The sequence below is a fragment of the Rhinoderma darwinii genome, chromosome 10 (assembly GCF_050947455.1).
Source record: "Rhinoderma darwinii isolate aRhiDar2 chromosome 10, aRhiDar2.hap1, whole genome shotgun sequence".
Lineage (NCBI taxonomy): Eukaryota > Metazoa > Chordata > Amphibia > Anura > Rhinodermatidae > Rhinoderma > Rhinoderma darwinii.
The window spans coordinates 104,792,609-104,817,481 of NC_134696.1; the positions used below are offsets into that span (position 1 = coordinate 104,792,609).

Consider the following 24,873-nt stretch of genomic DNA (forward strand, 5'->3'; position numbering starts at 1 on the left):
TGACTTCTCTTGGACCGATCACGTTTATGTAGAATAGTTCTATGTTAAATTGTGTTTAGAAGTGAATGTGTCATACCTGGATCATGAAGGGGGTTAATATATATTAGCTGGGAAATCATTACCCATAAACTTCATCTGGTAGGGGCCACGTTAACCTATACATCGCCTGTGTGGTTTCGTGGGTCCCTTTTGCTACATCAGGAACTTAAAATAGCAAATCCCAAAATCTCAGCTAGAGAACAGGCATTCTGTGATTGATCATTGGCCTGTGTGATCGGGCCTTTACGCCATTAGTAATAAAAACAACAAATCATTTACAGCACCCCCGAACGTCTATGCAATAAGGTGATGGAACATTCCTAGAGGTATAGGGGGCTTCACCTAGAGCTGCTATCAGTGCTCCTTGCCCCCAGGACATGTACATGAATATTCGTGGTCAAACTAGAACCAGAAGATAAAACCAAAACAAGTCCTCCCCGAAATACAATCACTACGCCCAAAAAGCAAGTCATCAAAGGTTCCTCGGTGTCACTGGTTACATTGTATCATATTATATCAGTCTGTGACTGGCTCCTTCTGTTACTCCTGGTTGCCTAGCGACTGCCTGTTTGTGAGGTCCTTATGTGGCCGTAAAATATAGACATTAAAATGCAAACCTATTACTGTCGCCCAGGACAAGCCTAACAGGAACAGGCATTAAAGAGGATCAGTCACCACTCCTGACTTCTACTCTGCATGGTGCAGTTCCTCTGTTATTCCTCCTAGAAATGTATGAATAAATTGACGACTGGGTGTTAACATTCATGTCAAAGCGGTGGGCTACTACAGTCTCAATATCACCACTGATTGACAATCTGTGTAGGGAAACACCCCAACTGGTACGCTCCGTTGTCCATTTTTCCCCCCCATACATTTCTAGGAGGAATAACAGAGGAACCGTACAATGCAAAAGGGCACATTAAAATTTGGTAGAAATTCTAGTTTAAAAATATAATGACGTCATAATGCGACGCAAGTCGTCACATCTCTTCCTTGTTTGGACGTCACCCAAAGCACAAGGGCGACTTCCGTTTTCTTGCTTTCTATTGGCTGGAACTTTTTAGGGTGTTTAGTGATTGGCTGTCCACTCACCAGCCCCTCGATCCTACTAGTCCCTGACTGTCAACTGCTGATGTTAGTGCCCGGAGATATAATGGTGCGTGACGTCAGCGCTTCACAGACACCCCTTATAAATATGCTCATGAAGTGTAAAAATATAATCGACCCCCCCCCCCTCCTCCCTCAGTGGATCAGTCCATACACTTTCTCTTCGGAGATGTTAGGTCTCTCCTGATTGGTTGATACGACCAGTTACTTTGTAGCTGCAGTATTAGGAGTGCACGGATATGAGGAGCGGTGTCCTCCGTGCATTGTCTGCTGTCACCCCGTGTCCTACAGCACCATCAGTGAGCGCCACACGTGATCCGGGACAGCCCCGCCCACACCGCCTCTCTGATCTGCCAATAGGAATCCGTGTTACATGCAGAGTCCCCTCCTCCTCGCTGAGCGGCGTGTAAGGTGATCACTATTATTGGGGGTAATCAGAGAGGAACATGCTGCAGCTGCGGAGGGTCCTGAGTCCGTCCTGGGCAGGGTAAGTGCCCCCTCAATATAATCATCTGCGTGTACATTATGGAGGAGCGCCGCTTTACTGACAGCTGCCTGACCCCATGTGCTGCGCCGCCCCTGACAGCTGCATTCTCTGCTGTGCCTGGGCTGACAAGCGCCCCACACCTATGAGTGATTTAACCCCTTCAGCAACGTCACCCCCCCCGTAACTATGCCTCAGGTGTTATGTTGTGGCACTGCTGCCAGTGTCACCCCCTCCTGCTCAACCCCTCCTGTGTCACCCCCCCTGCCCCTCCAGTGTCACCCCCTCCTGCCCCGCCAGTGTCACCCCCTCCTGCCCCACCAGGCTCAACCCCTCCTGTGTCACCCCCCCCTGCCCCGCCAGTGTCACCCCCTCCTGCCCCACCAGGCTCAACCCCTCCTGTGTCACCCCCCCCCCTGCCCCGCCAGTGTCACTCCCTCCTGCCCCACCAGGGTCAACCCCTCCTGCCCCACCAGGGTCACCCCCTCCTGCCCCACCAGGGTCAACCCCTCCTGCCCCACCAGGGTCAACCCCTCCTGCCCCACCAGGGTCAACCCCTCCTGTCCCGCCAGGGTCACCCCCCCTGCCCCTCCAGGGTCACCCCCCCTGCCCCTCCAGTGTCACCCCCCTTGCCCGCCAGGGTCAACCCCTCCTGCCCCGCCAGGGTCACCCCATGAGTGTGCTGCCATTGTCATCTCAACCCACTGTGCCAGTGCTGCTAGTGTAAACTCTAGTGCCAGTCATTTCCATGCGGTGGATAATAATGGAATGCATATTCACCCCCCCACATTACTGACGCTCTGCTCCCCCCCCACATTACTGACGCTCTGCTCCCCCCCCCCCACATTACGGACGCTCTGCTTCCCCCCCCCACATTACTGACGCTCTGCTCCCCCCCCCCACATTACTGACGCTCTGCTTCCCCCCCCCACATTACTGACGCTCTGCTCCCCCCCCCACATTACTGACGCTCTGCTCCCCCCCACATTACTGACGCTCTGCTCCCCCCCCCACATTACTGACGCTCTGCTCCCCCCCACATTACTGACGCTCTGCTTCCCCCCCCACATTACTGACGCTCTGCTCCCCCCCCCACATTACTGACGCTCTGCTTCCCCCCCCCCACATTACTGACGCTCTGCTCCCCCCCCCCACATTACTGACGCTCTGCTCCCCCCCCCACATTACGGACGACCTGCTCCCCCCCCCATTACTGACACCCCTTCTGCACCGCCAGAGTCACCCCTTTTGCGCTGCCTCTCCCGCCAGTGTCACCCCTTATGTAAAGTTTCCAGTTTTTTCCCCACTCTCGACTTCGCTATTGTTTGTGAAAAAATTGAACCTTTACAGAACGGAAACAAATGGAAATATACGGAAACGGCAGCAGCACCCCAGAAATCAGCGGTACTGGAAGCAAAAGTTTCTGTTTGGCTTTCCGTTCACCGATTCCTCTGACGGAAAGGGTGAACGGAACCTGAACGCTGATGTGAACGAGGCCCTAACAACGACAGTACTGCAGACATCGCACTAGCAGAGAGCGGAACAAGTTTACGTTCATTCCGGATTCGTACATTCCGCTTTGCAGCGCAGATTACACCGGCGCAGCTATTATGTATTTTGATAAATGGGAAGCGATTATTAACACACCTGAAAACGACCTAGACGTGGCATTGACAGACGGACGAGCGCGCAGCAAGGTCATATCTATGCGCCGCGCACACACCTTAGGCTCCGTTCACACCAACGCTTGTTTTTTTTTTAGTATTTTTTTCAAAAAGTTTTAGGAAAAATCACTGGACAGATCCCATTCACTTGTTAAGATGCAAAAATACATCATGTGAATGGATCCTGCATGAAGCACGGCGAGCAATGGCGCAGAGGTACAGTACGGGGCCATAGACTTCTATAGGTGACGTATAAGAGATGCGTACAACACAGGTCTGTAATGTGGCCTTGTGCATGAGCCCATACGATGCCGGTGATACAGTCCAGGACCAAGAGAGCGTCATTTGTCACCAGACTCCATCCAGTTCAGTAAGGCCATGTTCACACGCAGCGTATCCTTCCTGGAACCCGCAGGGAATTCCGGCCGAAAAACCGCACCAAATTGGGTTGCAGATTTTAGGGCGGAATCTCCGCTGCGGAAAAATAAAAGTTAATACTTACCCCTCTGGACGTTGTCATAGCGACGCATTCCTCTGTTCTCCACGCATCCCGGCCTCCTGTGATTGGCTGCAGCAGTCACATGGGATTAAACATCATCCCAGAAGGTCGGGCTGGACGGAGAACAGAGGAATGCGTCGCTATGACAACAACCGGGGGTAAGTATTAACCTTTTTATTATTTTTAAACCCCCCAAAAAAAAAGTTGCTGTTTTTTCCTGATTTGCGACAGAATTGCAGCTTTTCTGCCGCAAAAATCATATCTGCTATTTGTTGTGGGGAAAACCGCAACGAAGGAGCAGCGATTCAGCGGCATAAATTGACGTGCTGCGGATACAAAACAAAACGCAGGTCAATTTATGAACGATTTCGTGTGGATATTTGGTGAAACCTCATCCGCTGCTGCTGCTGTTATAACGCTGCGGATTTTCCGCAATGAAACCCATTTGTTTACAGTGTGTGTGAACATTCCCTAAGGGTCAGTGCACACTATGGTTATTACGTGCGGTTCTGCGTGCGGCAAATCCGCAGCGTAATACAGTGCCAGCGTAGACCATGAGATTCCAGGTATTTTTCAGGATGTAAATTGACCCGCGGTGCATATTTTCGTAACCGTGGCATGTCAATTTATCTCGCGATTCCACTTGCGAGTTATATTCCTGCAGTTCTACAGAAAGATGCAGCAAAACCTGCAGCATAAAAACGTCGCGATTTACGCAGCAAAATGTCAAAACCGCGCCGAAAAACACATACAAAAATGCACCATCACGTGTGTTTTTTGCCTGCAAATTTCTTCCGGTTTCGCTGCGTATTTTCCGCAGCAAAATATGCAAGGTGTGCATGTAGCTTAAGGCTGGGTTCCCGCGGGACGGATACGCTGCAGAAAAGTAACGCAGCGTGTCCGACATGGAACCCACAGGACATTCCGTCCCAAAAATCGCACCACATTGCGGTGTGATTTTTCAGATGGAAATTCCATTGCGGAAGAAAGTCGTTCATACTTGCCCCCTCTGACGTCCGCTCCGGCCTCCCTGGATGACGCTGCAGGCCACCGGACTGCAGGAAGAAGGAGGGCGTTCTGGGTAAGTACGTTTTGTCTTTTTCCGGCCTGGCAATTTTTGCGGCGTAAACGCTGCGATTACGCCGCAAAAGACGCAACGCCCGGCTTTCTGTTGCGGGATTTGTATACCTAATGAATTCAATGGGGGAAAACCCGCAACGGAAAAACAAAAACGCAGCATAAATTGACATTCTGCGGAATTAAATTCCGCACCACAGGTCAAGTTGTTTACGCTGTCGTTTTTTTCCGCAGCGCGGGCACGAAATTTACTAAATCTCATCTACTTTGCTGCTACTGTAAATTTCCGCACACAATTCCGTTGTGGAAATTCCGCAGAGTTTACGCTACGTGGGAACCCGGCCTAAAATTTAAAATATCGGCTGCTGGCCAAACAGCGTTTAAGGATCGCTTGGCTGCATTTACAGGAGTCGTTTTTTCACTGTTTTCATTGCGTGTTTTTATGAAATTTTTGTAAATCGCAGCAAAATTGCAAAAACGACGACTCATAAATATATTCGTAATATCGGCACGTATTTTTGCACGTGAAACTGAAATGTTCCCCAGATGGTAATGTTATTTAGTTGTGTACTCGTTGACGGTTGTACAGACACCCGCTGTTACGCACGCCACCTCCTAGAATTACCGACACGCCGCAAACTATTCCCGTCACACCTCACAGCAGCCGCGTGTGACTGCAGGGAACAGGGACCGGCCCCACAGCTGGAACGTCGGGCGTTTCGTTGGAGAAGTCGCCGGCTGCTTGGACTTTTGATAAATGATTAACAATTATATTTCACTGCTAGAACGACCTTGTGTCTCATAAACAGATACATTGTAGCAATTGTGTAAACCCTTCATCAGACACGTGACCCCACATCTCACAGTCCCCTATCATTACGATGCTACAATTCCACAATGAACGATGAGGGGTTTTATTGCTTAGGGTGCAGTCACATGGCGCTGTTTTGCCGCGGTTTTTGGCACACGGCCGAAAACCGCACGCTTTCAATGGTAACTGCCAAACCGCAGCAGAAACACATGCATTTTTTGCAATGCTTTTTTCAGCAAAGCAACAAAAAAAACTGCGGCAGAACTGCACCGTGTGACTACACCCTTAGATAGATTTGGTAGCATAATTGCATTCGTTATCAGTGCTCGTTATTGGTCTTCTTGGATACAAATAATGTTTTCTATGGCCACGTAACCTGGCTGTGATCCTGTACCATCACATATACCCCGGTCAGGGGTGTCAGCGGTACCTTGTCCTGTATTTGTCCCATCGAGGAAACCTTTTAATCCGTGTCCTGTTTTTTTGGACTGTTTCAGGCTGCGTTGGCATCACTGTGCGGCGGCCGAAGTGAAGAATGAACCGATTCTTGAATTTAAGGATAAGAGCCCTGAGAGAGCCGCTCTGCAGAAAGTAAGACCCCGGGTGTTTTACACTAAAAGGGATTTTTCTGCTTTCATGACAATAAAACTTAGTGGGGTATCCCCCCAACAATAAGTGGATCACAGGGTGTCCTGCAGCTGCAACCGCTAGGGGAAGCTGACCCCAATTTCCCTGCAGCGCCACCACAGGTAAAATGAAGCATTACACAGTTCAGAGACTGTTGTCAAAATCTCTGCTTCCTGTCTGTTAATGGAAACCGATTGCCTTTTTGGTGAACCTTAAATGCTAATCTGTTGCTCAGGGCAGACAGGTAACAGTTGTTGTACAAGTGGTAAGAGATTTGCAGCCAAATTGCTCAAATCCGTGAGAAGAGTGTCAGGGCGAAGGCGAAGGGTCCTGTAATCATTGGTCTCGGTTGAATGATTTCCAGTCCGCTGCGGTCAATAATTTACTATACAATTGATGCTCCTCATATTATTCTCGTCCTCCATTGTATAAATAGGCACTTCAGGATCTTAAAGGCAAGACAGAAGAAATTCCCTGTGTGGTGGGGGGAGAAGAGGTGTGGACGCAGGATGTCCGGTACCAGCTCTCGGTAAGCTCTCCTATTAATGAACCAGGTGACAAAGATGCGGAGTAAAAAGTGGCAGGTGACTTTCATTACTCTGATGCAGGCAACGCAACACAGCAACCTTTGGGCGTAAAACCTGCGTCGCGGCCAAAATTGCCGTGAAGCTGTCGAATAATTCCAAAATTAGCCATTTAAGAGAAGTTAAGCAAAGTGCTTACAAAGTTGCTCAAGTTTCAGCTTATGCCGCGATGTAGATATTCAGCAGCGACATTGTGTTCCCTGTGCACCGTAAAACTACGACAGCTTGAGATTTACCACAGACATCCAGACTAAGACAATGCTGCGACGCCGTAAGGCAACGGTGGGAGGCCGTAAGGCAACGGTGGGAGGCCGTAAGGCAACGGTGGGAGGCCGTAAAGCAACGGTGGGAGGCCGTAAGGCAACGGTGGGAGGCCGTAAGGCAACGGTGGGAGGCCGTAAGGCAACGGTGGGAGGCTGTAAGGCAACGGTGGGAGGCCGTAAAGCAACGGTGGGAGGCCGTAAGGCAACGGTGGGAGGCCGTAAGGCAACGGTGGGAGGCTGTAAGGCAACGGTGGGACGCTGTAGCGGTGACTGAGACGCACAATCAGGTTTCTCTTCTAATAACGTTTTTTTCATTTCAGCCTTTCAACCATTCACACAAAGTGGCCAAATACTGTTACGCGGACAAGGTGAGCAGCGACTTATTGTAGGTCCTGGAGATTATGCACAATATCATGATAGATCTCTACCGATGATGATGATCCGCTGTTGTGTCCCAGGAACTGCTCAATAGAGCCATCAATGCCGCATTGTCCGCACGCAAGGAGTGGGACCTGAAACCAGTGGAGGATCGAGCACAGATCTTCTTTAAGGCTGCAGATCTTCTTAGCGGCCCCAGAAGAGCGGAGGTTCTGGCAAAGACCATGATCGGACAGGTAAATACATGCTGTCAGGACTGCGTGGGTGGAAGATTCTGAATCCTGGGACCCCCTGTTCTAGTGATTGGTGGAGCCCCCAGAGATCATACATTTACCTCCTATTCTGTGCCTAGTGGGAAAACCCCTTTAAATACAGAAAGATTAAATTTCACAATCTCAAATCTCAGTTTAACGTATACGTCGTCTTATATCAGATAAACCCCAGGCGATCGACTACAATATTTCCACCAGTGTTCCGATAACAGCAAACATCTCCAATACTGTCCAAATAGTGGTATTTATTCATCAAACATAAGCAAAAAAGCAACGTTTCGACCCATCCGGCATATAATGTCTTTCTCGAGGTTTCCCCAAAAACAAAAACTTAATGTGAACAGGGCCTAAGCTACAAATTCTCTTTCAGGGTAAGACGGTCATTCAGGCTGAAATTGATGCCGCTGCCGAACTCATCGACTTTTTGCGGTTCAACGCCAAGTATGCCCTACAGCTGCAACACGCACAACCGATCAGTGTGCCCATCAGCACCAATACCATGGTGTACAGGGGCCTGGAGGTGAGGAATCATGAGGGCACGATGCAGGGGGACTGATCACATCCTCTGTCCCCGATAATAATCAGAATTCATCTCTCTCGGTCTCTAGGGTTTTGTCGCCGCAGTCTCTCCATTTAACTTCACCGCTATTGGGGGGAACCTGGCTGGTGCTCCGGCCTTGATGGTAAGTGTTAGGTTTGTGTGGTTTGAGATACAAGCACAAGGTTGTGTTCACACGCAGCGTATCCGCCCCGTGCGCCGCAGGGAATTCCAGGTGAAAAAGCGCACCAAATTGTGCTGCAGTTTTTCGCCCGGAATGTCCGTTGCGGAAAACTGGAGCACTTAGCCGGCCGGCCTCCTGGGATGACTGGAGACTGCTGCAGCCTGTGATTGGCTACAGCTGCGGTCACATGGGATGAAGTGTCATTCCAGATCATCGACCCTCTGACGTCATCCAGGCCGGCCTCCTGGGATGAGGTTTCATCCCATGTGACCGCCGCTACAGCCTGTGATTGGCTGCAGTGGTCCCATGGGATGAAGTGTCATCCCAGGAGGCCACCCTGGAGGAAGAAACACAGACTTCTGGGTAAGTATGAGATTTTTTTTTTTCCTGTGTTGCGTTTTCTGCCGCGGAATTGCTGTGAACCCGCCGTAAAAGCGTTTTTTCCGCTCGGTATTTCCGCAGCGTGTGGATGAGATTTGCTTTATCTCATCCACTTTGTTGCTACTGTATTTGCTGCGGATTTTCCACAACTAATTCTGTTGTGGAAAACCCGCTGTATTTACGCACCGTGTGAACTGGCCCTAAGAGAAAAGAAATGCAACCTTTTCACTGCCTCCTTTATGTGGTCAGCCAGTGCTCAGATGTTCCTGCCATTAACACCCCCTGCCCGCTGCTAAGCACTTCGTGGCACCCATTGAAATAAATGAGACATGCAATACACCCACACGATGGGTCCCCTAGTGTTCTGGCTAAGAAGGTTTAACTCTCTATTGAAATATATGGTAGATACAGAAACGCGTGAGTGTGCCGATCCCGCACTTTCTGCGTTTCCCATCGAGTTTAATAATAACGGGAAACTCTCCTCTGTAAATGTGGGGCACCCCTGTTCTCAGGATTAATGGGGGTCTGAGCACTTGGATCCTCACCGATCTGATATTTATGCAATAAATGTTCATTGTGGGAAAACCTCCTAGACGTAGGTCTCCCACTAATAAAACCTTCCCGCTGATCGGGTACAGGATGAATGCGGTCACGTAAAATGTCGGCCACCAGTTGCAGGTGACTCGGCTTCCCATAGAGAACCAATGAAGTTGCGGTAATTCCGTGAATTGAATCCGTCTCACGTACAAACGTCGCCAGGTATCCCCGAGCCTTACTGCATTGTGATAGGGGCCCCGGTAACGCACTTCCTGATTATTTGGCCCCCTTCCCTCCAGTTATTTTTGACTACTGTAATCCTTGCAGCTGGTTAATCTCCTGGTATTTGCACATATTTTATCAGCGTTTCATCTCCGTCTGTTCCCGTCCAGGTAAATATAGGGTTAGTGTGTGAGCGGGGAGGAGGGGGCCAGGAATAAGGATCAGGTGTCGTGTCACCTGCACAATACACATGGGTAGAAATGATTTGCAGGTGCAATATGTGATTCTCTGCTGCTACAGAACATGGATCCGGCCGCGTTCACACCTGTGTTTGTCATGACTTATTTTGACACAATAATGTAAAGGTAGAAATCCTTTGATGGATCCCATTCTTTTCGATAGGATGACGCTACGTATAATCAGCGTGTCTGCTGCCAGAAATCACTAATCTCCGGAGCTTGTCATTATTGTAACGTTTAACCCCTCACAGTCACTTTAAAATTGGAAGAACCCTCACAAAAAAAAATTATTTTTTTTTCCATTGGAGATTTTAAATTTATGTCTCAAGTAAATATAAGGGGGCCATAACTCCGGAATCTTAAAGGGGTTGTCCACTACCGGACAACTGATGACCTATCCACCGGATAAGACATCAGTATATGATCGATGCGAGTCCGGCACACAGACCCCTCACCGATCAGCTGCTCTGGCTGCCTGCGGGCACCGGAAGTTATTGCACTGTATGCAACGTACGGAGACGGGAGCAGTTGGCTCCATACATAGCATAGCGGCCGTGCTGCAGAACTGCTCCTATTCACATAAGTACTGCAGCACACCCGCTATTCCATGACCGGTGCCATCTTCTTCCGGCATGGACGCCCGGTGCCATCTGCTTCCGGCATGGACGCCCGGTGCCATCTGTTTCCGGCATGGACGCCCGGTGCCATATGCTTCCGGCATGGACGCCCGGTGCCATATGCTTCCGGCATGGACGCCCGGTGCCATCTGCTTCTGGCATGGACGCCCGGTGCCATCTGCTTCCGGCATGGACGCCCGGTGCCATCTGCTTCCGGCATGGACGCCCGGTGCCATCTGCTTCCGGCATGGACGCCCGGTGCCATCTGCTTCCGGCATGGACGTCCGGTGCCATATGCTTCCGGCATGGACGCCCGGTGCCATCTGCTTCCGGCATGGACGCCCGGTGCCTGGTGGATAGGTCATCAGTTGTGCGGTAGTGGACAACCCCTTTGAATGCATTTTACCCCTTAGTGACGAAACTCGTTTTAGCCTTAAGAACCAGTAAAAAAAAAAAAGTCTCCGTTAACCGCGCGGGATAAATCTTATTAATAACTTACATAGATGTTCTTAAGGAGGGGGTTCTGTAAAACCAGGTGTGTAAACAACCAGGCTGTAAAGTAAAAAAAAAAGAAGGCCACCCACTGGTTCATCTGAAGCCATGAAGGGACAGGAGAAGGATCACAGATCCACCTCCTCTCCCTGCACACACACCTGCTGCCCCCCTCTCCTCCTCAAAGGCTGAAGAGAGCTGCGCTACAGTATATACATATCCCACTTCCCCCTCCTCAAGGTCCGGCTAGATCGCAGCTAGAGCAGCGATCACCGTCTTCTTTTAAAGCCAAGATTCTTAGCCAGATATAGAGCCTTAAGTGGCAGCTCCATCTACAGTCACACTACCCTGAGCTGTGCTCGGGCTAAACTGTGCGGTCCTTTTCCTGAAGCCTGAGCATATCTAGGGATAAACTTAGGTGGTTAAATGGATTATCCAGTTTTATGCGGTCAAGTTTTTTGCCATGTTTGCACGGTGGCTCGCAGCTTAACTTACCAAACGGAAACATTATAGTGACTAGGCGAGTGCAGGACTGCCGGCATCGCTGCAGACCCCTAACCTAAAATGTAATCATTGTATAATGAACAAAAAAAAAACAAACAGCAATTTTGAATTCCTTACCATTTTTAAGATCTCTGCTTGCTGTTAGTGAACGGTAACATTCTAATTTCCAGGCCATCCTGACCCAATCCTGCTCACACAGCTAGGGGTTTGTCACAATCCTATAAATACAGCAGCAGCACAAATGTTTCCAGTCCGATAGCTTTTACCTACACTGATACACTGTAACAAGCTAAGCAGCTGTACGAGCAGGAGGTAACGAGGGATTTAAGGATTTATTGATCTAATGCTGGCGATTTCAGAGGTTGTATAAACTCCTTATGATGTTGTATTTAGCATACTGCGCCCACTGTCTGATCTTTACACACGACATGTAACTTTCCATTGCCCTGAATGACATTTTTTCCTGCGCCAGGGTAACGTGGTCCTGTGGAAGCCCAGTGATGCGGCCGTGCTGTCCAATTACGCCGTGTATAAGATCCTCCAAGAAGCCGGCCTTCCGCCAAACATTATACAGTTCGTGCCCGCAGATGGGCCAGTCTTTGGTGATACGGTCACCGGCTCAGAGCACCTCAGCGGAATTAACTTCACTGGTAGCGTGCCGTAAGTACCGGAGCCGCTCTATGCGTGTAGTGGAGGCGGCGTGGGGTCACTACTTTACAGCTTATACGTGGAAGTCGTCCAGTGACTGTCTAAATACATTACTGATCTTCTACTTTAGGACGTTGTTCTCACAGGGCAAAATGCGCAACGAAATACGCACCTTACCTGTGCAGATTTGGATGCGGATTTAACCCTTTGTAATGGCAAGGGTTAAATCCACCACCCTGCAGAATCACCATAAAGCACGCCGCAGATTTAAAAATCCTAAACAAACCCGCACCTATTCTCCGCAATGTGTGAATGGGGTTTTCCGAACTCCATCCACTGACATTGCGCTGAAGTTTTCTGCCAATTTACAGTGCAGAAATTCTAAAGCAAAGCCCTCCAGTCTGAACATGGCTTTATAATCCAGAGCTGCAGTCATCATGCTGGTTACTGGAAACAGTCAGCAAGCTGGTGAACGGACAATACCCATTTAACATCATAGCGGACCTCCTACCAGGCAGTTAGTTTTCCTTACATTAGATGACTGTATAGCGCTGCGGGTGTTAAGATGAAACTTTCCAGAATGCAAATCACCAGACACTGAACAAGCAGGGGATGTCACCACCCCGGCATCGTACAAAAGAGTTTAACCAGTAAAGCGTACAATTGCTTAAAGTCTCCGTCTCCCGCCCGAAGTAACATTAGGCATGGAGAGACGCTCCTGCGTGCTGGGCGGTACAGTTGCCGTGGCAACCTTACGAGGCCCAGAGTATCGTGCACGGGTCCAATTAATTAGAATTGGTACGTGTTCGAGGTAATTCAGCAATATGCATATGAAAGTGAATAATAATAATTTATATACATGGGGTGGGGGGGTATCCAGATCTTGGAATTTAAAAAAAAGTGCGTGAACATGGCGTATTCCGCTGTTCAAGGTGTCTTTAACCTTTTATATATTTTTTACTCAGGACCTTCAAGCGCCTCTGGAAACAGGTATCGGAGAACCTGGACCGTTATCGGACATTCCCGCGCTTAGCAGGAGGTGAGATCAGCTGACCCGTGAGGATTGAAACCATTATAATGTGGGCTAGGAGCGATGTGTCATATATATCGAAAATCTAAGGAAGGTCACCCCTAGTCCCACATCGGTCCGTCCTATTAAAGGGGTTTCTTCATTCAGAAACCCCTTTAATATGACCTAAGACTTATCACAGCTGAAGTTTTGCTACAATTGCATCCAGTCTGAACAATGCTCTTTAAGCTAAACAGAATAGCCTGGACTCTGGTCTGATTCATTTCACCTGCACTGATACATTGTAGCAAACTATTAGAACAGGAAACATATCTGCTGATGCATTTCGCTTTGTACGCTTAATAAAGCCTAGCTCCATGTAAAACCCGGTTCTACAGTACGAGACCCCTGCAAACAGCTCCCCATATCTCAGCTTCCTAGATCCCTGTAAGGCGTATTAAAAAACGCATGCTTTAAGCTTCCCATTGACATCAATGGGGAAATGCATTGTAGCGCATACATTTTACGCTCCTGTGCTTAAAAAACGCGTCATGTAAAAAAAGCGTCAGGTCAATTCTTGGCGCATAAAACGCGCTGAAAATGCGCCTAATTCTCATAGTCAATGGGAGTCCTAATTACAAGCCCAAAAAAACTCAACAAAAACGCATTAAAAAAACACATGTAAACGCGTAAAAAATTCTATCGTTTTGAGGCGTTTTTTAGTGCATAGTTAGGACTCCCATTGACTATGAGAATTAGGCGCGTTTTACGCGCCAAGAATTGACCTGGTGCCTCTTTTTTTTCATTACTTTTTAAACACACATGCGTAAAAAAAAACGCGTCGTAAGCGCTACAATGCAGTTTCCCATTGATGTCAATGTGAAGCTTAAAGCATGCGGGTTTTTTTTGTGTTTTTCAGTGCGTCAAATACACGCCGTGTGAACAAGGCCTAAGGCTTCATTTAGACGAACGTAAATTACGTCCGTGTGCTGTCCGTTGAAATAACGGACAGCACACGGACCCATGCAAATCAATGGAGCTTTTCACACATGCGTGATTTTCCAAGCAGCGTGCGTCCGTTATGTGAAACTCACTGCATGTCTTATTTTGGTCCGTTTTTGCGGACCACGTCGCCTACTGAGGTCAAGGCTTGCGTGAAAAACACGGACACACACTGATGACATCTATGTGCTGTCCGTGTTTTTCGTGCACCAGGTGCTAAAGAAATGCAGAGAAAAAAAACCCAGAAACACTGATGCGACACGGAACTGAAATTCATGAAATACGCTCCGTTTTTTTGCGGACGCAAAACTGAAAATGAGGGAATACCGGTGTTAACCAGTCACACCTGGCCAGTTCTTCGTAGAGGTAAGCATTAAAAATAATGGCTTTATTTCATATGCAGAATGCGGAGGAAAAAACTTCCATTTCGTACACAAGTCGGCGGAGGTGGAAAGCGCGGTGAATGGCGTGATGCGCTCGGCCTTCGAGTACAGCGGACAGAAGTGCTCGGCCTGTTCCCGGCTGTATGCTCCGGACTCTCTGTGGCCCCAGATCAAAGCCCGGCTGTTGGTGGAACACGGCAAGATCAAAGTGGGAAACGTGAGTGCAGATTTCCACCTCTCGTAAGGACTTTGTCGCTTTTTTTTTTTCGTCGGCGCTCAGCGGGCGTCTGATGGGATTAGCGGCTGCGTTAGGCCACAGCTAATACCTGCTGAACCATCCGCCTGCTCTTATCCTGTCAGGGAGGAAGAGAAAACGAAGCGTTAGGGAATGCGGCAGGAACTTAAAGTAAGTAGCCGTTAACCCCATACGTTAATTGAATAGAAGCGTCCGTTCCTTGTCAGGTGGAAAGTCGGAGGTTGGGCGAGGATTTAGTCCGTGTTCCCGCTCGGCTTTTTGATCCATGACAAGCAGTTAGGAGATTTGGGTAACAAATTAATGAAGTGTTGGATCCTGATATTCTCTGATGTGGATGCTCTCCTTTAATTCCCAGCCCGCAGACGACTTCAGCACCTTCACGTCCGCCGTTATTGATGAAAAGGCAAGTACCGGAATCCTTCTTTCCGCCTGGGTTTCCATTAGAGGAGTTTATATCACATGGTATTAGTGGGGGTCGCGGTAAACAGACTTCATCGACTATTAGAATTCCCTTAATCCGGCATTAATAGGATTTAAATATTCTGGATTATCGGAGAAAAGTATATAAAGTATATAAAAAGGGTACAGAACTTTAAAGGGGTTTTCGATATCCGTAAGAACGCGCTCCTATCGGGAGTGGTGGCCTCGTAAACCGGTTGGCAGTAAAAAGCAGTCGGCGGCCTCTAAGGAGGGAGAGACGGGCGTTATGTTATAAATAAATCTGCTTAAAGGATCACTCCACTTTTTTTTTTTTTTTTTAACTTCCCCCACCATTTGCACATTGGTGTCTCCACTCCGTATTTTCAGACTTTTTTACGTGTGAACATGCCCTTATAGCACAAAACGTGACATTTCCTGCCGAAAAGTCGAATAATTCAGAACTGCAGAATTTGGACTTAAAAGGATCACTTCACTTTTTTTTTTTTTTTGTTTTTAAATTTCCCCCTTCATCTGTACATTGGGGTCTCAGTGGGGCGCTGTGTGCAGAAATACTTACCGATCCGTGCATCACATGGTTTTCGGGTCCAGCGCCGCCCACGTGATCACATTCTGACCTGGTCTGTAATCACTCAGGCTGACCTCGTCGTGGCTCCCGTAGGAATGCAGGGAGAGCGTTACTTCCGGTTTTCTCAGCTACACGGCGATTCCGGAGGAGGTCAGAATGTGATCACGTGGGCGGCGCTGGACCTGAAAATGACACGATGCACGGATCGGTAAGTATTTCTGCACGCAGCGCCCCACTGAGACCCCAATGTACAGATGATGGGGGGAATTTAAAAAAAAAAAAAAAAGTGGAGTGATCCTTTTAAGTCAAAATTTTCTTGCAGTGTTTTCTGCAGTTCTGAATTATCCGACTTTTCTGCAGGAAATTTCACGTTTTGTGCTATAAGCGAATGTTCACACGCTAAAGAAAATACGGAGCTGTTTTCAAGAGAAAAACTGCCTCTGATTTTCAGACTTTTTTTTTTTAGCAACTCACGTTTTTCGCTGCGTTTTTTACAGTCGTCTTTGGAGCTTCTATGGAGTCAATGAAGAACGGCTTCAGAAGTGACATGCACTCAGATTTTTAAAAACCTGTATGAACAGGGCCTAAAAGAGAGTTTTATAAACATATAGCATGTATATAAATGTGAGTGTATAAGATACAGAAACGCCACATCCGGATACAGAGATACACGCGTGGCAGCAGCTGAAGACCATGCCACTATTGACACGTGTGACCATTGTTTGTCTTCTCTTAGTCATTCGCACGGATCAAGGGCTGGATAAATCATGCTCAGGAGTCTCCCAGTCTCACCGTCCTGGCAGGGGGAAAATGTGACGACCGTGTCGGATATTTTGTGGAGCCGACGATTATCGAGAGCAAAGATCCCTTGGAGAAAATAATGTCGGAGGTGACGTCTCTAATCATGTAACGCCCATTGTACTTTCCGATGCCAGAAAACAGCCATAATTGCATTTAGTCCAGGGCCGCGTAGTAACAGCCCCATATACCTCAACCACTCCACATGAGGGCGCTGTATAGCTATGAGGTCCATATAGTCTCCTGTCAGCAGTACATCTTCACTTATACAGTCATGTCTTTATTTTTCCTGCAGGAAATCTTCGGACCTGTGTTAGCGGTTTATGTCTATCCGGAGAATAAGTACAAAGAGGTTCTGCAGCTGATAGACTCCACGTCCCCATATAGCCTCACGGGGGCAGTGTTTGCCCAGGATAAGTAAGTAGTTGCTCTGTGGTTACCAGTTAGGAGTCTCTTGTATCTACAACATGCCGAGTATATGGTAGTTGTATAATGTCACATAAAAGATATGGTACAAGTGGGAATGAGGAAACAGTCAGCAGGATGGAACCCTTTCAATTCCAGTTTTTTTTTTTTTAAGGTGCCTTAATAGAACTAAAGTTGTGGGTGCAATTTCATGCCGCACGGAGTCGCGCTCAGGGGCATTTCAATATCGAAATCATCACATAAAACGGCTCAGTCGGCCTTCTTGCCCAGTAGGCAGCGTCTAGACGGTTTATGTGCCAGTCTTGGAGCGGTGACCCGTAACAGTGCGGCTAGCTGGCCGAGAAGACTGCCACATATATTCAATAACTCGACTCCTTACAACCCCTTCCCGACATTTGAGATGTACGTCATTGCTGGTGGGGGGAAATGTGGAGTGGATTCAGCAGCTGAAAATGTTCTCCCTTTATTTACTTGGAGATTTTATGGACTCTTCATAGGCACTAAAGATAAGAAGAAGCCCCCGCCCCGTCTTCCGGTAGCTTTATACTTTCATTGCCACGAGTCTGCTTAATATTAAACCTCTTCCCACTTATTATTATCTGGGAAGTGAAAACATTTTCTGAGGGGCTGCAAGTGAAATAAAACAAACAAAAAAAAGCAATACTTACCAATCTTTGCTCCCGGGTCCAGCGCGGTCTCTCCGGCGGCACATAGAGCTCTGATTGGCTGAAGCGGTTACATACTGCGCGCATGTAAACAAGCAGCGTGACGGACGTCAGAGAAACAGCGCTGGACCCCCGGGAGCAAAGATTGGTAAGTATTGCTTTTTTTTTTTGTTTTATTTCACTTGCAGCCCCTAAGAAAACACTTTCACTTGCCGGATAACCCCTTTAAATAGAGTTGCTGGATTTAGGAGCAATATTCTTCTCTGACCTGCGGACACATGAGCAGGTGCCATTGTTCTATTGTGGGGCACATAACAGAAGATGCACAGTGGAGTCCCATTATTATGAGCACCTCCTACTTTCCACATCGGCAGCGCGTAGCCCATAAAGGAAGTGATGTGTGGTGGGTATATTTGGTGGGTGATAATCTGATCACACATCACTGGTTGTCGTGGGTAAAAGAGGTGATTTATCAGAGTTGCTATAAGGGATGATTATCGGCTTTCGGGCCAGCGTGTTGGTATTTCTCACACAGCGCAGTTTGTGAACTATTCTCGTGCTGCTGCGGTGACGTGTGTCGTGAGCGGACAAATGGCGCCATTGGGAATAACTGACGTGGAATCTGCGGAGCACCACGCGCCATTGATATGAGAGGTGAACGTCGGCTATGAAGGTGCGCGAGGGCCGAACAACACGCTACATGGAGCAGCTCACCGTGAAAATCAACCCGGGGGCGACCAGACGTGTGTCTAATACAACAGATCAGCGAACCGACTGCGTATGGGGCTCCGAAGCCGACGGACGGTCACCGCTCCCATGTAACAAAGGGACAGCGGAAAAAAAGGCTTCAATGTGTACGGCAGGATCGGAATCAGACCACCGATGATTGGTTAAAGGGTCGTCTTCTTTGAGGAGTCCCGTTTTCTGCTTCATGGAACGGATGGACGTTGTCGTGTCAGGTGACAGAACAAACATCCGTCAAGAAGAACACGAGCCGGTGACGGCAGCGTTATGGTCGGGGGATTATTTCATGACATTCTCTGGGCCACTCATCCATGTGGAAGGCTCTGAAGTGATTTGGGTGTGAATCCATCGTTGTAGATCCCGTCCCCCCTACATGCGGCTTATCTTCCCTGGGGCAGATGGAATCTTCCAGACAATGCGACACGTCACACGGCTAGAATGGCCAACAGTGAAGAGCCCGACCAAAAACCCCAAGTACTTCCCCGGCCCCCTAATTTACCAGACTTGAACCCAATTGAGCATCTGTGGGACGTAGATCGTCTTGTTCGCTCTATGGATCCCCCCCCCCCCACGCTCCCTCCTGCAAATGTGAGATGCTCTGCAGTCAGCGACCGCCAGATACCGGAGACCACCACCTTATAGATCACTCCCCGCCCGTCTACTGCTGTCAGTGCTGCCCGCGGCAGTTACTATGGATATTAGCTGCTGCTGATAATAATGGGACGTCACTGTGTATAAACTCAAGCCGCTTATGAGATAATACATCGTCCTGGTTATATAGTCTTTGTCCACTAATGCAAATGAGCAGTCAGACTTTTGGGTAAACTTTTTGTACGTAGACTTGTTCTTGGGGGGTCAGCGGGGGGAGACTTTCCTCTTGGGTCTATGATCGGCTCTGGGCTACACAGATTTGTTGCAGCAGATCCACCAAACAAACACGTCCAATGTAATGTCGCATGCTGTCAAATGTTGTTGTAAATAGGGAAAAGTTATACACCTTTCTAATATACGTTGCTCTAGAAGATCTCTGCTTGCTGTCAGTGAATGGGGACATTAATTGTATACAACCAAATGTTTAAAAATCCCTACAGACCTAGTAGTTTTCACAGCTAAAGGTTTGTTACATTTGTATCCAGTTTTAAATACAATAGAACTCCAGGCTGGTGGATTTTACCTGCACTGACACATTGTAACGAGCTATCAGAACAGGAGAGAGATTTGTGTTGCTGTTGAGGTATTTCACTACACTATAAAAATTAGAAACTTCTATGTTTTACTCTTGATTTATCACATCATAGTTTTTATTGCTTTGATTTGCGCTTAGGAACATTGTACAAGAGGCGACGGCGGTCCTGAGAAACGCTGCTGGGAACTTCTACATTAACGATAAGTGCACGGGGGCGGTGGTGGCTCAGCAACCCTTCGGGGGATCTCGAGCATCAGGTGAGTTTACAAGGTTTTGATCTCAGTGAAATTGTTTCTCATCTTTATAGTAATCAGCTCGAAGTCATTGAGAAGAAGATGCCCCTCAGGACGTCATAGTAGATTGAAAGAAAGGAAAAGAACAAAAAACGTATCTTATTTATAATTCCAGCTTAGATCAGACACTGCATTGAATTAAATTTAAAACCTCATGGGAGGAGCCACAGAAGCCAAAAACTTGCTGTTTCCAATAGCAACCAGCAGAATAGTGAGTGCAGCTCTGGAGTATAATACAGGATGTAACTCAGGATCAGCACAGGATAAGTAATGTAATGTATGTACACAGTGACTCCACCAGCAGAATAGTGAGTGCAGCTCTGGAGTATAATACAGGATGTAACTCAGGATCAGTACTGGATAAGTAATGTAATGTATGTACACAGTGACTCCAGCAGAATAGTGAGTGCAGCTCTGGAGTATAATACAGGATGTAACTCAGGATCAGTACAGGATAAGTAATGTAATGTATGTACACAGTGACTCCACCAGCAGAATAGTGAGTGCAGCTCTGGAGTATAATACAGGATGTAACTCAGGATCAGCACAGGATAAGTAATGTAATGTATGTACACAGTGACTCTACCAGCAGAATAGTGAGTGCAGCTCTGGAGTATAATACAGGATGTAACTCAGGATCAGTACAGGATAAGTAATGTATGTACACAGTGACTCCACCAGCAGAATAGTGAGTGCAGCTCTGGAGTATAATACAGGATGTAACTCAGGATCAGTACAGGATAAGTAATGTGTGTACACAGTGACTCCACCAACAGAATAGTGAGTGCAGCTCTGGAGTATAATACAGGATGTAACTCAGGATCAGTACAGGATAAGTAATGTAATGTATGTACACAATGACTCCACCAGAAGAATAGCGAGTGCAGCTCTGGAGTATAATACAGGATGTAACTCAGGATCAGTACAGGATAAGTAATGTAATGTATGTACACAGTGACTCCACCAGCAGAATAGTGAGTGCAGCTCTGGAGTATAATACAGGATGTAACTCAGGATCAGTACAGGATAAGTAATGTAATGTATGTACACAGTGACTCCACCAGCAGAATAGTGAGTGCAGCTCTGGAGTATAATACCGGATGTAACTCAGGATCAGCACAGGATAAGTAATGTAATGTATGTACACAGTGACTCTACCAGCAGAATAGTGAGTGCAGCTCTGGAGTATAATACAGGATGTAACTCAGGATCAGTACAGGATAAGTAATGTATGTACACAGTGACTCCACCAGCAGAATAGTGAGTGCTGCTCTGGAGTATAATACAGGATGTAACTCAGGATTAGTACAGGATAAGTAATGTGTGTACACAGTGACTCCACCAGCAGAATAGTGAGTGCAGCTCTGGAGTATAATACAGGATGTAACTCAGGATCAGTACAGGATAAGTAATGTAATGTATGTACACAATGACTCCACCAGAAGAATAGCGAGTGCAGCTCTGGAGTATAATACAGGATGTAACTCAGGATCAGTACAGGATAAGTAATGTAATGTATGTACACAGTGACTCCATCAGCAGAATAGTGAGTGCAGCTCTGGAGTATAATACAGGATGTAACTCAGGATCAGTACAGGATAAGTAATGTAATGTATGTACACAGTGGCTCCACCAGAAGAAAAGTGAGTGCAGCTCTGGAGTATAATACAGGATATAACTCAGGATCAGTACAGGATAAGTAATGTGATGTACACAGTGACTCCACCAGAAGAATAGTGACTGCAGCTCTGGAGTATAATACAGGATGTAACTCAGGATCAGTACAGGATAAGTAATGTAATGTATGTACACAGTGACTCCACCAGAAGAAAAGTGAGTGCAGCTCTGGAGTATAATACAGGATATAACTCAGGATCAGTACAGGATAAGTAATGTAATGTATGTACACAGTGACTGCACTAGCAGAATAGTGAGTGCAGCTCTGGAGTATAATACAGGATGTAACTCAGGATCAGTACAGGATAAGTAATGTCATGTATGTACACAGTGACTGCACTAGCAGAATAGTGAGTGTAGCTCTGGAGTATAATACAGGATGTAACTCAGGATCAGTACAGGATAAGTAATGTAATGTATGTACACAGTGACTGCACTAGCAGAATAGTGAGTGCAGCTCTGGAGTATAATACAGGATATAACTCAGGATCAGTACAGGATAAGTAATGTAATGTATGTACACAGTGACTGCACTAGCAGAATAGTGAGTGCAGCTCTGGAGTATAATACAGGATGTAACTCAGGATCAGTACAGGATAAGTAATGTCATGTATGTACACAGTGACTGCACTAGCAGAATAGTGAGTGTAGCTCTGGAGTATAATACAGGATGTAACTCAGGATCAGTACAGGATAAGTAATGTCATGTATGTACACAGTGACCCCACCAGCAGAATAGTGAGTGCAGCTCTGGAGTATAATACAGGATGTAACTCAGGATCAGTACAGGATAAGTAATGTTGCTGTTTAAGTAGTTTATATAGTGGACATTAACTGTAATACTATTAACATCTTCTGTATATTTCTCCATCACATGGACTATATTATAATTGTATTCTTTCCCCAGGAACAAATGACAAACCTGGGGGTCCACACTACATTCTGCGTTGGACGTCACCCCAGGTCATCAAAGAAACCCACGTTCCCTTAACGGAGTGGAAGTACCCCTACATGCAATGAGACGTGTGTTCATACATGTGGCATATTAACATGGGTGGCTTTTCCTCTCCATGTTACTGCTGGAGACTGGTGAACAGTATTTTAAATGTACATTGTTTTTTTAAATTCTAGGAAATTATTTGAACCGAGATCTGTCTTTTAACCGAAACCCCTGCAATTTTTCCGACTGAGATGGAAACTTTTTCACCTTTGAAATCCGAGACAAGTTACAATGGAAATCCCAATTGAGACAATCAAATTAAGCATCCGGCACCTGCTCTGCTTCCTGTGAGGGAACAATGACCTGCGGATTTAGTAAATCCGGGCAGGCTGTATATGGGATATAGCAGTGGTGCTAGGACGCGCTGAGTCATCACTGCTACATTCACAGGGATTCACTTTGTTACATAAGCGGATCTAATGTTACTTTTACACCAAACGAGATTGTTATGATCAGTCCACGTCTGCCAGTGAAGAGTGTCACTGGGATTTGTAGGGCTTACGGAGGTTTCCGTATTATCTTAGAGGGAAATCTTCTACTCCTCAATACTTCATATTGCACTTCTGTCCGTGGAGCCTGGCAACGCTCCCGCAGATGGCCGTCTTGTGTTCATTTGCACTGTTCCCCCTCCATTTCTCTCAGGTATCGCTCTCAAGTTTAGATCTTAAAGTTGTTACATTGTTTTATGTTATAATTTGATAGTTATTGTTTGAAATGTTGCCAAATGTATTTTAGAACATCGAGTGATGAGAACCAGTTTTCAGAACACAGATTTATAGTAGAAGTCCGTTAGTCCGACACCTGATGGTCTGGAAACCAAGGGACTTGCCTGATAGTCGGCACCTTTCAACGGGTCCCAAGATGAATACCTTGATGTTAAAATAAATATGGGGGTGTCCATGCTCCACTGTGGTGGCGCTGACGGGTGTCAGCACATTCTGTCAATGTCTTCGCATTAACGTTATCTTTGTAGCCCTTGAAGATCACATGTCTGACTGCAGGGTGGCGCTTAGCCCCTGTCGGTTTCCAAGGGCAACCAGCTGAATTTTCAACGCAGCTCTGGATGTGATAGACCACATCAGCACGGATAGACGTACACCGTCACATCGGCTTTCCGAGAAAAAACTATCAGAAACCAAAGCGGCTCACCCGAACGCTTCTGCCACTTAGTTTTAGCGATCGGTGGGGGACTCAGTGCTCGGACCCCCACCTATCAAAAGTTCTGACATGTCAGAAGTTTTATGAAAGTTTAGTTACCCTTTAACTGTAGAAGTAAAACTGGGGGGGGGGGGGGATATATCCTGGACAACGCCTTTATCTATTTCTCCTTCTTATTCTTGAAGAATAAAAGGGGTTTTCCATATAAACGTATATTACGTGCAGCGGTTCTCAAGTCTATACATGAGACCCCGTCACAGAGTGTTTTGTATTGCTCATTACACTTGCTCATTACTTTGTCACCAGTAGATGGCAGCGTTTACAGTCTTACATTACTGCCCAATGTGAACGATTACATGGATTCTAATTAATAAGAGTGTAAAAAGAAATGTATACAATGTTATGTCTGGAAACTAAAGTCACTATCGGGCCTTGTTCACACAGTGCAAATTTGATGCAGATAATGCATGTAATTTTTTTAAACCGAAACAGAACAAATATATATAGAAAGGCCTTATAGGTCTGCTCTCTTATTCTAGTTTTGGCTTAAAAAAAAATCTGCAGCAAATCTGCACTGTGTGAACAAGGCCATAATAATAATAATAATAATAATAATAATAATAATAATAATAATAAAATCCTGTGCCTTTTACATTTGCTTTTTTTCTTTTATTGACACATTGAAGCCTATGTTCCTATAACGGAGACATACACCTGATGGGCCTCCTGCACATGGCCGTAGCTGTGTATAGACCGTGATTACGGCGCGGACGAGCCGCGTAGTGTTATCCATGGGCCGTCCGCATTCACGGACCGTGCACACAGAAGATGTGCATTCATTTAGATGACCCTGGACCGCAAATGCAGTCAGTATAACGCCATGTACAATTTTTTTTTTGTGTTCTGGGCTCCGGGCGATGCGTGGACCACGTGAAAAACGTCCGTTGTTCACGTCAGAGGTTGCCGACGTTCGTCTAAATGTAGCCTGGCGGGGGGGTGGGGGGTGTTACTGGGTTAACCCTTTCCTTCACTAAAATTGATAGACCTGAACATCCCAGACTGCATGATACTGTTGTCACCTGAGCAAGGTCCGTGCAGACACC

General features: G+C 47.0%; 1 protein-coding gene and 1 long non-coding RNA gene across 5 annotated transcripts in view; one reads left to right on the forward strand and one right to left on the reverse strand.

Moving 5' to 3' along the window:
• The window catches only part of LOC142662339 (uncharacterized), a 115,039-nt gene that overhangs the window by 14,683 nt on the left and 75,483 nt on the right, over positions 1 to 24,873 (reverse strand). The gene's annotated exons all lie outside the window — the stretch shown is intronic.
• On the forward strand, positions 1,418 to 24,422 carry ALDH4A1 (aldehyde dehydrogenase 4 family member A1). Its single transcript, XM_075840549.1, has 15 exons — positions 1,418 to 1,633; positions 6,179 to 6,272; positions 6,745 to 6,837; positions 7,476 to 7,523; positions 7,614 to 7,769; positions 8,176 to 8,325; positions 8,414 to 8,488; positions 11,992 to 12,179; positions 13,133 to 13,206; positions 14,582 to 14,778; positions 15,173 to 15,220; positions 16,560 to 16,712; positions 16,917 to 17,038; positions 19,781 to 19,899; positions 22,520 to 24,422. Exons 1-15 carry the CDS (start codon positions 1,593 to 1,595, stop codon positions 22,630 to 22,632), a joined length of 1,671 nt encoding a protein of 556 aa, XP_075696664.1. The 5' UTR covers positions 1,418 to 1,592; the 3' UTR covers positions 22,633 to 24,422.

What these genes read in the sequence shown, in the direction of transcription:
- ALDH4A1 (XM_075840549.1), top strand. Translation starts at nt 1,593, where the DNA reads ATGCTGCAGCTGCGGAGGGTCCTGAGTCCGTCCTGGGCAGG. An exon ending in AATACTGTTACGCGGACAAG is followed by an intron (nt 7,524 to 7,613) that starts GTGAGCAGCGAC and finishes GTTGTGTCCCAG; the next exon opens with GAACTGCTCAATAGAGCCAT. An exon ending in TGGAGAAAATAATGTCGGAG is followed by an intron (nt 16,713 to 16,916) that starts GTGACGTCTCTA and finishes TTTTTCCTGCAG; the next exon opens with GAAATCTTCGGACCTGTGTT.